Source organism: Amblyomma maculatum, chromosome 5 (genome assembly GCF_055883805.1).
Source record: "Amblyomma maculatum isolate TAMU_Amacu chromosome 5, ASM5588380v1, whole genome shotgun sequence".
Taxonomy (NCBI): Eukaryota; Metazoa; Arthropoda; class Arachnida; order Ixodida; family Ixodidae; genus Amblyomma; species Amblyomma maculatum.
In genome coordinates this window covers 155,006,715-155,018,817 of record NC_139348.1, presented here as the reverse complement: position 1 = coordinate 155,018,817, position 12,103 = coordinate 155,006,715, and the positions used below count along the sequence as shown (strand labels likewise).

The window sequence follows — 12,103 nt, the reverse complement described above, 5'->3', positions numbered from 1 at the left end:
AATGACCAGTATATCAAGCTACGACATGTAATGACCGCAATTGATTAGAAAGGAATAAAAGTGCTTAGAAATGTGTGGTAATGACTATAATAGCTAGAAATGACTCATCATTACGGTTAATGACAACGAAATGATCAATATGTGAAACGATATGTAATGACCACTGCTGATTCTAAATGAGTAACCTGCATAGTTATGAGTGATAAGGGCTACAATGACTACGCAGACAGGCTCATCATGACTGAGAAACGACCAATATATCAAACGACGACTTGAAATGACGAACTGTGACAAACGATGAGAGGCAAATCATAGGAGAAGGGTAGGCTTTCGCCGTGCCGCGCTTAAGAGACATCTAAGAGACCCTGTAATTTTATCTGCTGAGCTCGCTTCAGGCAGACAGCAGCGAGGAGTGGAAATGCACTCGCTTCCTCTGAAATGAAAGCAGCGCTGCGGTTAAAAAGTCCAGATGCTGAAGCATAATGCCCTATCAGCTGCCATTGAATTTGCTACAAGAGACAGCAGACTGGATTTTTTTGGTGATTAATTTAGGTTAACCGTGCAAACAACGCGACGGAAACACAGGAGAAGAAGACGGCATAACCGCGCTAGTTGTGTCGTCCTCTTTTCCTGTGTTCCCGTCACGTTGTTTAACCTATTTAGTTACCAGGGAGCTGGCCAGTGAACTAGGATTTTTAACTATGTGTTGTGAAGCAGATGAACACGATGAGGTAGCACCAGAAGCTTTTCTCGCAGGTTATGTTGCGAGGACATATCAGAAAAAGCTACGAAGTGTTTTTTTATATATATATATAAGCATGCAATTTATTCTAAATTTTGCCGGGCTAGTCTGAGTGGCCTTGCAAGTAAAGGAGCCTGTGCATACATTTGTTTATACTGTTGAGACTGTTTGAGCCGATGCGATAAACCGAAAAGCCACGTTCCACGGAAAATCCGGCGCCCGCTCTCTCGGCGGACAGTAGGAAAAAAACCTCTGTGGTAAGAGGCACTTTAGTTGGTGATATGGCCACAAACCTTTGGCGCAATGAGAACACATGACATGTTCAATGTGGCAGGAGCTGCCAAACCAGAGAGAGTCAATAAGATGTAAGGGTGAAATGGGAATTATTGAAAGCGGGAGGACCCTTAGATCCCAAGTCAGGCACACTATACTCCTATAGGGCACGTTCGTACGGCTGCGGTAAAGAGGGGCTTTATATAGCTATGTGTGGGGTGCTATTTCACATAATGCGGTGGCTTAAGGCTGCATTCTAATGATATGAGACAGAGGCAGCAATTACGGGATATGGTGAATAAGCAGCTAGCAAAGTGCGGGCACTCTGATGAGGCTCCTCAAGGAGACTTAAGAACCCCAAGATTTCTTCATCACTACCAGGTTGTTGCTTAATTTATGCGATATTTGGTAATGATTTTGAAGCGACATGTCAGTCGAGCAAGAGCCTGTTGCAGGAAATATAGTCAACTGGACCAGTTACAGGTTAATGAAAACCAAGAACAATGGAGTCTTGAAAAGGAAGTAATAAAGCTTTGTCAGCTTACGCGCACCTTCATAACAGGATGATGAAGTCTGAAGAGGTCCGGTGAAGTAGCAAGCTGTGTAAACTTTTGGTTTAATCATTTGTTTTCTCACTGTACACAGTACCTGCAGCTAATCTATAAAAACAATGATCATTCCCATGCTAAGGCGCTATGCAAGATATATTTAAGTTGCTGCCCCCACTGATAGCGAGCTGGGCTGGAAACGTCAACTCAACAGTGGAGCAATGTTTATGGCTATGGCATAAACCTCTCTCAAGAAAGGTTTTCCGTCTGCGATTGGTAATTTTCTTCCTTTTTTGTGTAGCCATTAAATAAGCGTGCTCGGCTGCTCGCTGAATCTCGGCTGCAGTTGCGCTCTGACACGTGAACATTCTTGTGATTACAGCTAATAGTTTCACAACAGCAACACTCGATGCGCGTTCTTCCATTGAAAATTACGAACCAGCAAAACTGTATGGGTTTGCTAGCAGCCAATAAAAATATTATTAAAATCTTTCGGAGCATATATGTAGCACATTGAGGCAGACCGGCTCTATCAAGCGCGCTTACTTTGTCCGGTCATGCAAAATGCGGGAAGCCATGACGGATAGCGTTCTGGCGTACAAAGTTTAAGGTCTCCAACTGAGTCGAAAATCCCAGGTTATCATCTAGACTTAACCTAATAAACATCTTCATATTTCCACAGTAACATTTGTCAGAATGAGATAGAAAGGTTGGTTACATGTCGCATTTTCACAGAGGTTGCTCATAGTAGGACATTTTTTTATTGGATAGCGCTGGCAGCTTAGAACAGGTTGACATCAATTTGTGTATAAAAGCTGTATGCAGGAATGAGTAAATGGTATGAAAATGACACACGGAATTCGCGACACAGTTAAGCGGTTATGCATTAGGCTACCATGGCAGCTGAACAGCTTCGAATTGTTCACAGCCGGGTCACATTTTATGTGACGAACAACTGGATCCGATGCAACATCACGGTGATGTGAGCTCTCCATTCAAGTGGTCTTCAACCACCGTGACTAAGTTTTTCGGGGTACTCTCCAGTGTACATCCTTGCCGAGCAAGTGCTAAGTGCTGACATGGTCACACTAGACATGACAGTATATACTAATTCTTGTTGCCAAATTGTGTGAATCGGAGCTCTCATATCCTTAAAATAAAGCACTTCTACCACGCCTACACCTCTCTCAAAGCGCAGCCAGGCGCAGCTCTCAGCGCGTGGCTGTCCCCGAACGGTGGCGCCGCGGCGGTGGCGACTGGAAGTAGGCGCCTCCCGCCGGTTTCGGGCGATGTAGCAGGCCGCACCTAGTGCGCTTCCATCGAGCGGCCGTGCCCATACCATTTTTCGTTCCACAGCTATCTGCGTTGTCCTCAATTACGTAAAACCCTGTTTCAGCCCCGTAGGGGCTATTGTATACTTTTCTTTTGAGCGATACCGGTAAGCTTCTGCCTAACATCTTGATAAAGCCGCAGAGGTTACTATAGAACAACATATGGAGCAAGGGGGAAACAGATGCGAATCCCTAGAATCGTTCGACACACATCTCGGTGCATCTTGCGCGACGAAGAATACGATAGACTCGTGCCCATCAGTTTTGAGCATGCACAAACAAAACAAAAGCCATCGTGCCATTGCATAGAACGTACTGTCACAGGCAAAATGATAAGGCAGAATACCTGCGTCTATCCAGCAGCAATTACATATAAACGTAACAATATTTCGCGGCAATATTCGCTCATCGTTACATTTGATGCAGTACCTACCGCCTTTCATATTCACTCCTCATTTACTATTCTTTTCGTGACAGGCGTCTGTGAGGAGCGCAACGCTATGCGGATTCGGTGTTGCTCGCTGCTCTAGAAAGCTTTATCGTATCTTGCGCATCCGTGCGTGCTATAGTCGGCAAAACGAGACGAGCTTTGCAGTGAGAAATAACACCATTATATTTACTGCACAGAGCACTGCAACGTCGCGTTTTGCCTCGCCTAAATGCAATTACAGAGCGCTAGAAAGTTTTTTTTTTGAAACCGTGGTTTGTTATGACAGATCAATGTCTAATTACTATGCTTACATACAAGAGTTAGATGTCGCTTAAGCTGTATAGAAGCAGTGATTGAAAAAGTGTCACGATACCCGTGACTTTGAAACTAACGGTTAGTAATAGCTATATATCTGTTTCTAGGACTCCGAAAACGCGATTACCCTCAGCACTACGGCTTAACTACAGTTGGCCATTTGACGCGGAATTCAAAAAACGCGCGTCCGTGTTGCGTGCAAAGCGATGCTCTGTGGCGCACGAAGCATGGAGAGAGGAGTCGTCATGCGAGCACTGCAGGCGCGCTATTTTCGAATTCTGCAAGAATTAGCCAAATTAGTTGAGCCACAAAGCGAGCAAAATCGCGTCTTCAAAATTCTTGAAACGGATGTTATCACTGACGCTCGGCTACAAATCTCAATCGTGACCTGGTGCTTATGTGCACAGGTGGCGACCTTTCTGAAACAGGGTACCCATATACCTCTAAACGGATTTCTGGTTTTGCAGCGGCTAGGTATATATCGACAAAGGTTTTCAACGTTGATACTGTGCAACGAATTTAAAAGCAAATTTTGTGAGAAAAAGTGTCCCACCACAACCGCAGCATATACTTGGTCAAGCTGCAGGACCAAGCAAATTTTACAAGAGACGATAGACTGTTGTTTCGACCGCTACGTGGCTACCCATAGAACCTTGCAAAGAGAGTGTGCTGTTTAAGTTATGGGGGGATGGGGGGGGGGGGGGGGGGGGGGGGGGGGGGGGGGGGGGGCTAATGGTGGCTTGCAGAAGCTTCTCTACAAGAAAGCGCCTCGACCAGCGTCAGCTAAGTGTACGCAAAGACCACGTTTGGCAGCTAATTAAAGCGCCTGAACGCGTCTCGCATTTACACCAATATCACCAGTGCAGGGTTTAATTTGCCTTTATTCAAGCTCTATTTTACAGCAGCGCTCGACCAAAGCACATTCAATGAGGCAGACATTTCACTCGCTGTCCACCACATCCACCAATTTCAGGAACTGCCGCACATGGCGCCAACTATCTGCATCTAGCCCGTCCAGTTGCACCGGCCGATTGATGTCATCGGGTGCCCAGCGGCAAGTGACGCTCTTTCGCACGACGCCTGTAGCTCTCATGTAGCCGTCCATTTCAACGAGACCTTCCAGTGCTTGCTTCACGACAGCGGTCGCCATGGCTTCGTCTACTCCAGCAAACTCGGCGACCTGCTTGATCACTCCTTGTCCGGTAGAGACCTCTTCGAGGGCTTTGGCGCAGCTCTTGCTTTGTGTGACGCCCATCACGAAGTGCGCAGCCCTCATGGCTAAGGCGCGGTTGCGCCTGATGACTCGCTGAATGTTCAGATAGTCCGTCCACTCAGCTACTGGACTGTGGCTCAGCTGAAGCATCGTGTAGTTGTTCGCGAAGCACGATGCCAGCTCGAAGAGGAACATTTCCAAGACAGCAAGGTCGCACTGGCTTACGAAGAAGCCGAAGTCGCATAGCGTTCTGCTTCCTGATACTGCAAAGGTCAGCTGCCGCGTCTCTGCTTCGTTGAGTCGCATCCCGTGAAGTCGGAGCGTCCGGAGGCTTCTGTTGGTGGACAAGGCTTCTAGCAGGCGGCCGTGACTCCACTGCGGAACACCGCATATAGGAAACCTGAGTTCCAGAGCTCTGAGGTTCGTCGTCGTTTCCAAGAACATTGCGACGACGGACTGTGCGTCGGCGTCGAACAAGCGAGCGTTGCCCACGCTCAGACACAGCGTGGTGATGTTCGCGCAGCGAGAAAACAAGTCCAGGGACTTTCCAAAGAACTGCGCGTCCCGGAAGTTTGCGGGGTTTAAAACCACCGTCTTGATCAGGTTGGGGTACTCAATCAGATCATCCGAGCGCTCTTTGAGGACGTAGCTGTGATCCAGGCGTATGCGGTCCTCCGTGCCTGTCTGACGGATGACGCCGCAAATGGCGCTCACGTCTTCGTTGTGCATGCGGGCTAGCGTGACCATGCGGATAACTTTGTTACAGCTCACGGCCTTGCAAAACGACAGACACTCGTTGACCGTCAAAGTCGAGATATCCACGTCGAACTGTTCCAGGGACTTGTGGTAAGCGATACCCCTGAGGCATCGCGAGAAGTCGTTCGGTCCGTCCTTGTCACATTTCTTCCAGCGCTCTTTGCAGTCAAAGCGCCCTTGGAAGGCCTCCAACCAGGAACTACCAATGAGTGTGATGCGTCGCAGCGTCTGGTTCTCATTGAGCAGCTTGGCGATGATGGTGAAATTCCATCTACCCAGGAAGAAGCCGGCGACGTCCAGCTCCTGCAGGTTTTTGTTCATGCAGACACCGTCCACAATGGCTTTGAGGGAAGGTGGATAACTGGTGCAGCTTTTGCGGACTGTCAAGGAGAGCAGCCCGCAGCTTTGGCTGCTGACGTAGTCCCGTATTATTGCGCTCGTCACATTGGGGTCGCGGATGACAAGGCAGGCGCTGAGGCACATAGTCTTGAGGCTGCTATTTTTCTTGAGAGCCTTGAACAGCGTTGTTGCGTGCGGCGCTGGCATATGCACCTCGGTCAGTTCGAGAGTAGTCAGGGTTGTGCTCATTCGCAGAAAGGTCAGGAGTTTGTCCGAAGGGGGCCTCTGCAATTTGTCGTGCGTCCAAGCTAGCTCTTGCAAATGGTTGAGGGATCCGATGGCATGGCCCAAGTCGTCCACGAGCGCCTGGCTTACTCGGTAAACGGATCTGATCCTGAGAGCCCTCAGAAACGGCCCTGCCCGGGTGATGGCCTCGGAGATAAGTTCCTCGTGACCGGCGAAAGCGTAGCCCACAACGTCTACCGACACGACGCAGCGGTGGTTCCTGACGACGCCTTGGACAACGGATAGCGCCGTCAGTCTGTCCTCTTCGGTCAAACACCCATTGTCTCCGCAACCTGGGAGATTCTGGAAGTCTTCCAGTTTCCGTGGTTGGTATCGGGACGCGTTTTCAACCGCGGTTACGATCCAAGGTGCTTCGTACCACTCCAGGGACAGTCTTCCGGGCAGCACTTCAATCAGCTCGAGTCCTATTGGCCGCAGGCAGTCGTTGAGGGTATTGAGCCTGTTGAAGATGGCGCAGAGGCGACCCGATTCTGTGGCTGTGCAAGGCCCCGCACGTACGCGGCAGACGGCTTCGGACGACGCCAGAGAGGGCTGGGAGGTTTTGCCTCCACGACGGCTGAACAGGTTCCCCATGTGTGGACTTGTAGGCAGCAGCTACGAAGGCCCCTGACTTTCCTTCGGTAGCGCTGCGCGATCCTGCAGCTGCGCAAACAAAAGATGATAAGACACATTGCGCGTAATACGGAGAATAACACAAGGGGACAACATCACTGAGGCTGAACTCGAGAGCAAGATGAACTTGGAAAAGAGGCTTGTTTATGGCAACATACGGATACCAAGGTAAGAGATTATCAGGAAGGCGTGCAGTGACGTATGCGCAGTCCTATGCTTAAATTGCTCGCCCTCAAATTACTGACAAAGGCTGGTTGGTTTCGTAGCCAGTAGCAAAACGTAAAGCTTGAATTCGTCTTAAGAGAAGTGACCAATTCACTATCATGATTAGCAAAATTAAGACAGGCTGCGCGCAATCTTTTTTGTTCACACAGTTTATCCCGCCTCGTGCGAACATCATTGTAGCCCGCCGGGGTGGCGCAGTGGTTACGGCGCTCGACTACTGTGACCAAGGATGTGAAGTCGAATCCTGGCCTCGGCGGCCACTTTTCGATGGAGGCGAAAAGCAAGGCACTCGTGTGCTGTGCGATGTCAGTGCGCGTAACCCTAGGTGGTCGAAATTTCCGGAGTCCTCCACTACGGCTTCTCTCATAGCCTGGGTTGCTTTGGGACGTTAAACCTAACAAAACTACAACAAACAAACAACATGCTTATAAAGCTGCCCATTCCAATTTAGATTTGATATCTAAGGAAATTACCGTATGTGACAAAATAGATACAAAACAAAAAATACGAATTATTCAAATGAATCGTTAAATAAAAAGATCTAAAAGGCCTTCCTGGCCTCATCCAATTCTCAGAAGATCGTTCCAAAGTCACCGCAGTGATGATCTTGGCTACAGCGCAGGAGAGGGTTAACAAGAGGGTAAATGGCAGAGGCAAATTTGACCTGCATTAGTGGTAACCTATGTGGTGACGAGAACAGGTTGGAAAATAAGACCATAATCTCTCTAGCAAATAACTGCTGGTAGGTGGGAACCAAAAACAGTAGCATGAATAAGGGAACCCTTTGTTCTCGCGTTGACACACTAACTAGTTTCTAAGTGCGCTGAGACATGCTTATTTAGCAGAGGGACGTTAGCCTTCTGTGCGGAAAATGCTAATTAGGAAAGCATTACCAGAGATGCCCCGACAGGACCAAAGGCAATCGCGGCTTGTGCGCGCACAGAATTGTACAGAAACAATTTAAGCACCCAACATTATGTCGTCGTATGACAACAGCGAACAATAGAGAAGGGAATATGGGAAGAGAAAACAACACTACGACTCGAGCGCTCTCTTTCGACATTGCTGTTCTGAATAATATCGACACGTGTGCATTGATACCAGAAGTCGAATACAAAGCATGCAAGTACGTAAGCTCTAGTTAATGTTTGTTTACCTAAACTTAATTCGGTTAGTACACATAGTCGGCATTCACTAAACCTGCCGGTGTTGAGTCGGTGAGAAATTATTAAAAGACATTTGGTATACTCAGTCTGCGTTATATTGTTGTCAACAGACTTGACTGATATAAATAGCTGCGTATATTCATTTGCGCTACTGTGATACCCGGGTAACTACAGTTATAGTTACGGGTAACTATAGTTAAGACATTACGCTTCTTATTGGCGGGCAACAACGTCGTGACAGCGAAACTATGCGGGGCGAGGCTTTGCTGTTATGAGTACGGACTCGCCATAACCTCGGGCTCTAATTATGTCACTGCTAAGATGGACAACAATAATTTGTTGAAGCTGACTTTTCATTTAATGGCTCGAGGAAGGAAACGCCAATTCAGTGATAGTACATCTTCGTGACAAACTGCTAGCTGTGATGTTTCCGCTAATAAGATGATATTTACGTAGTTTTCTTTTTAGCGACATTTCCGGAAATCTACCAGATGCCGGCGCATATCTCTCGCCCATTGTACACCCAAAGCCCCATCGGAGATAGCGCCGCAGAGCAAAATTGATTTTGTTCTTTGAGTGGCGGTCTCGGGACGCGGCACCAGTTTTTTTTTATTGTTATCTTTTAAGGCCGGTAAAGGAAACTGCTTTGCACGAACGGTATACCTTGGTGCAGACATTTCTACGAGCTGTTTCTCATTTACAACTTACTCAATGGCACTTTCTGAAAACGATTAAACTGGTAGCTAATTAGTGTTTACTAATAGCCTTGGAGGAAGGAAAAGTACTACGGGCAAGTCTACGCGACTCACAACAGGCAGCTGGTTTCACAGATTTGTAATCGGATATAACTCAAGACTCGAAGCGGCAGATGTCCGAGAAAGGCGGCCCCTGACGCTCGCCAGATTTTCGGAAACCGGGATTAATTCGATTCAGCTTCTATAGATCCAGTCACGCTGCCAGATCCGATGGTATTCAACAAGGTTGACGACTGGGCAAGTTGGTAAGGGTTCATTTTTAACCAGCCAAAGGTGTCTCGTCCTTTGGCTGGTTAAAAATGAATCCAATGGTATTATTCACGACGTCACTGGCTGTTCCTTTTAGGGGGATATCTACCGTTTCGTTATGAAGTGCTGTCCTACACATTTAAACGTCTTGGTCATCTTTAGCGAAGACACGTGGCGTATGCGTGAATTAAAAAAAAAAATGAAGTGTATGTAGTAACCGCACCTCTACACTGCAAGGACAATAAACGACAACTACGCCATTTGTAATGATCTTCCACCACAGCTCTGACTTATAACGAACACTTGACACACTTCATGGAACAATTCGTTCAAGGCGCAATAAGCAGGGCACAGAGCCCGCATTTTTCTTTTCTATTCAAAAGTTAAAACCTCATCAAGCATTGTGGTATACGAGGCTGCTAGGTTGCGCAAATACGCGAGTTTTGGCGGGAATAACGATGACCAAATTATTGCAAGTGCTTATAAGGGGCAGTGGAAAAAGCAAATGTCTTTACAAAGAAGAAGCGCGTTGGACAGTTGCGCTTCTGCGACATCCGGGAGACAGCACAATGGAGGCGACAGACATGCGTCGTTTACAAACGCAGTAACTTGTCTTCTTCATCTCCCCTGTTGTTTTTTAGCTGTCTTGAGTAATAAGAAGGAACACTAGGCATTCGATCTTGACTACTATAACTACTACATAAAGCACGTGCCCCGCTAGAGCTAATGCTCCATGTCCCACTAGGTGTCTGTGGGGCTAAATGCACGGCAAAAATTTATCGCACGCGGTTATTAAGCCAAAGTTGTCAGCGTCAGAGGGAATTAATAACGCTGTAACGAGCGCTGTTAGAATGCTGTTAATATATATGCAACTGCTGAAAACACCGTTTCCACTTCCGTCTCACGCTCGGCGACTCTTCTTAAACGCCACATATTTTCGCAGCTACGCGCAAGCAGTGCCATATAAGGGGATATTTGCATGTATCTCCGCTTTTTAGGAATGCGTAAAAATGGTACAAAAGACAGCACGAGCTAGAAAAATATGCGTTCAAATAAAAAAAAAAGTGAACAATAAGATTTTGCTCCATTCGAAAAAGCACCATCCAAGAGTGATTTTTCTTTCATCGTAATACTTATTTGTTAATTGTCGAGTTTAATGTAAACTATGCGACTATACAAGAGCGAATTATAATTAAACACTGCTTACTGGCTCACATGGGTTAACAAGCGAATCCCTCCAAGCGACTAAACGCGCACAGACACTGTCGTGACGGGGCGCATCTGCCACGACCGTGTGACAGACTTCATATTCATAACAAAGAGTACAACAACGCTGACCGTTGGATCGAACGGCAGAGTACACTGACAAGAATAACATGAGTTTGTTGTTACTCTGCAATCTGACGTCTTAATTGAGAGATTTTGCAAAATGTGTCTGCTCGGTCGTCTCTGTGGTGCTGGCGCGAGCGGCAGGCGTAGAGAACAACTCTTTGTGCACCTTTTCCTCAGAATACGTGCACACTGTTTTAATGTCTAAGTGCACGTGCAAAAAGTGTGCACAGTCTAAAGAACACAAATTCTGGGTCGGGTGCAAGCACCGGAATTGTGACAACTAGTATAGCTGCAGGGCAACAAATACCTGACAGAACACGTTGTTTTTATAGTACTACTGCTGGTGCAGCACAGGTAACCAAGTAAATATATCCAGGCTAGAATCGCAATGAAGACACATAAGGGCGTACGGATGCGGACAGAGGTAAACGAAGAACGCTGTTGCCTTCCCATATTTTTCGCCGTTGCCTCATTCAAGTGACAGCCATAGTGTGGGCAGGCGTGTAGTACACGCTAGTGACGCCCCCTCAGATATAAACAACGTCTCTCCATTTCCGACCGACAGCGAAGGCATGATCACAGCATAGAAAAGTGAACACAGTTCACTTATATTCGCACTTGCATACACGTGGCCATCAGCTCCCGTGATTTCCATTTGTATAATCTTTCGTGTGTGCGCCTTTGCGCTACTAGGAGAGGCTTACCACTCATACCGAACACCAAGATTCTCTTAAGGCAACAAAACCGTCTTATCCACATATGTTCACACTTGCACTGCTAATTCCTCATGTCAAAGATAATGAAGAGAAAATCAGTAGTCGAAATCACTAACCTGACCCCGTCCGGTCGGAAAGGGTGCCTCCGTGGGCAGCGGACCACGGCCGTCGAAGCGGCGTATTCGTCGATCACCAAACAGCGCACCACAATCAATGCAAGCGGAGCTAAATCTTCGGACCACGCGCAAACACGGGCTGTCAGGGTCGTTAGGTCAGGAAGCAAGGTCCGTCCGCGTTTATCAAGGCAACGAGGTTGACTGTGATTGGGTGCCCGTCACCTTGTGACTCACTGTCCAGGCACCCAAGATAGTAAGGACAGCTGGCCTAAATACCCACAAGTGGAAGGCAAGATATCTACTTATGACTCATGACTGCTTAACTTGTGCCTGGTACTTCGTGGAATCTACCTAATTCACAGAGCAAAAACAGCGCAAACTTCACAATGGACAGAGAAGGACAGACGAGACACAGGCGCTGACTAACAACTGTTAGTCAGCGCCTGTGTCTCGTCTGTCCTTCTCTGTCCATTGTGAAGTTTGCGCTGTTTTTGCTCTGTGATGAACCAACTAGCTCGAGATGTCTTCTTCAAGTTCTACCTAATTCTCCTCGGTGTCGATGGACTTAGGAGAGGGAGACAGGCGGTGTGAAAGGAAGTGTTTGGTTGGCTGTAGAATCTCAAAGATAGGCGGAAGATTGTAGTCGGAGGTGAAAGATATACCCTGTTTAGGTTAAGCT

The 12,103-nt window shown here is 47.4% G+C and overlaps 1 protein-coding gene across 1 annotated transcript; it reads right to left on the bottom strand.

The window, feature by feature from the left end:
- Positions 1-4,579: 4,579 nt before the first annotated feature.
- LOC146190035 (uncharacterized) lies at positions 4,580-6,826 on the bottom strand. The gene has a single exon (XM_084605403.1). The coding sequence runs from the start codon at positions 6,824-6,826 to the stop codon at positions 4,580-4,582; it is 2,247 nt and encodes a 748-aa protein (XP_084461529.1).
- Positions 6,827-12,103: the final 5,277 nt, after the last annotated feature.

What these genes read in the sequence shown, in the direction of transcription:
- LOC146190035 (XM_084605403.1), bottom strand. Translation starts at nt 6,826, where the DNA reads ATGGGGAACCTGTTCAGCCGTCGTGGAGGCAAAACCTCCCAGCCCTCT.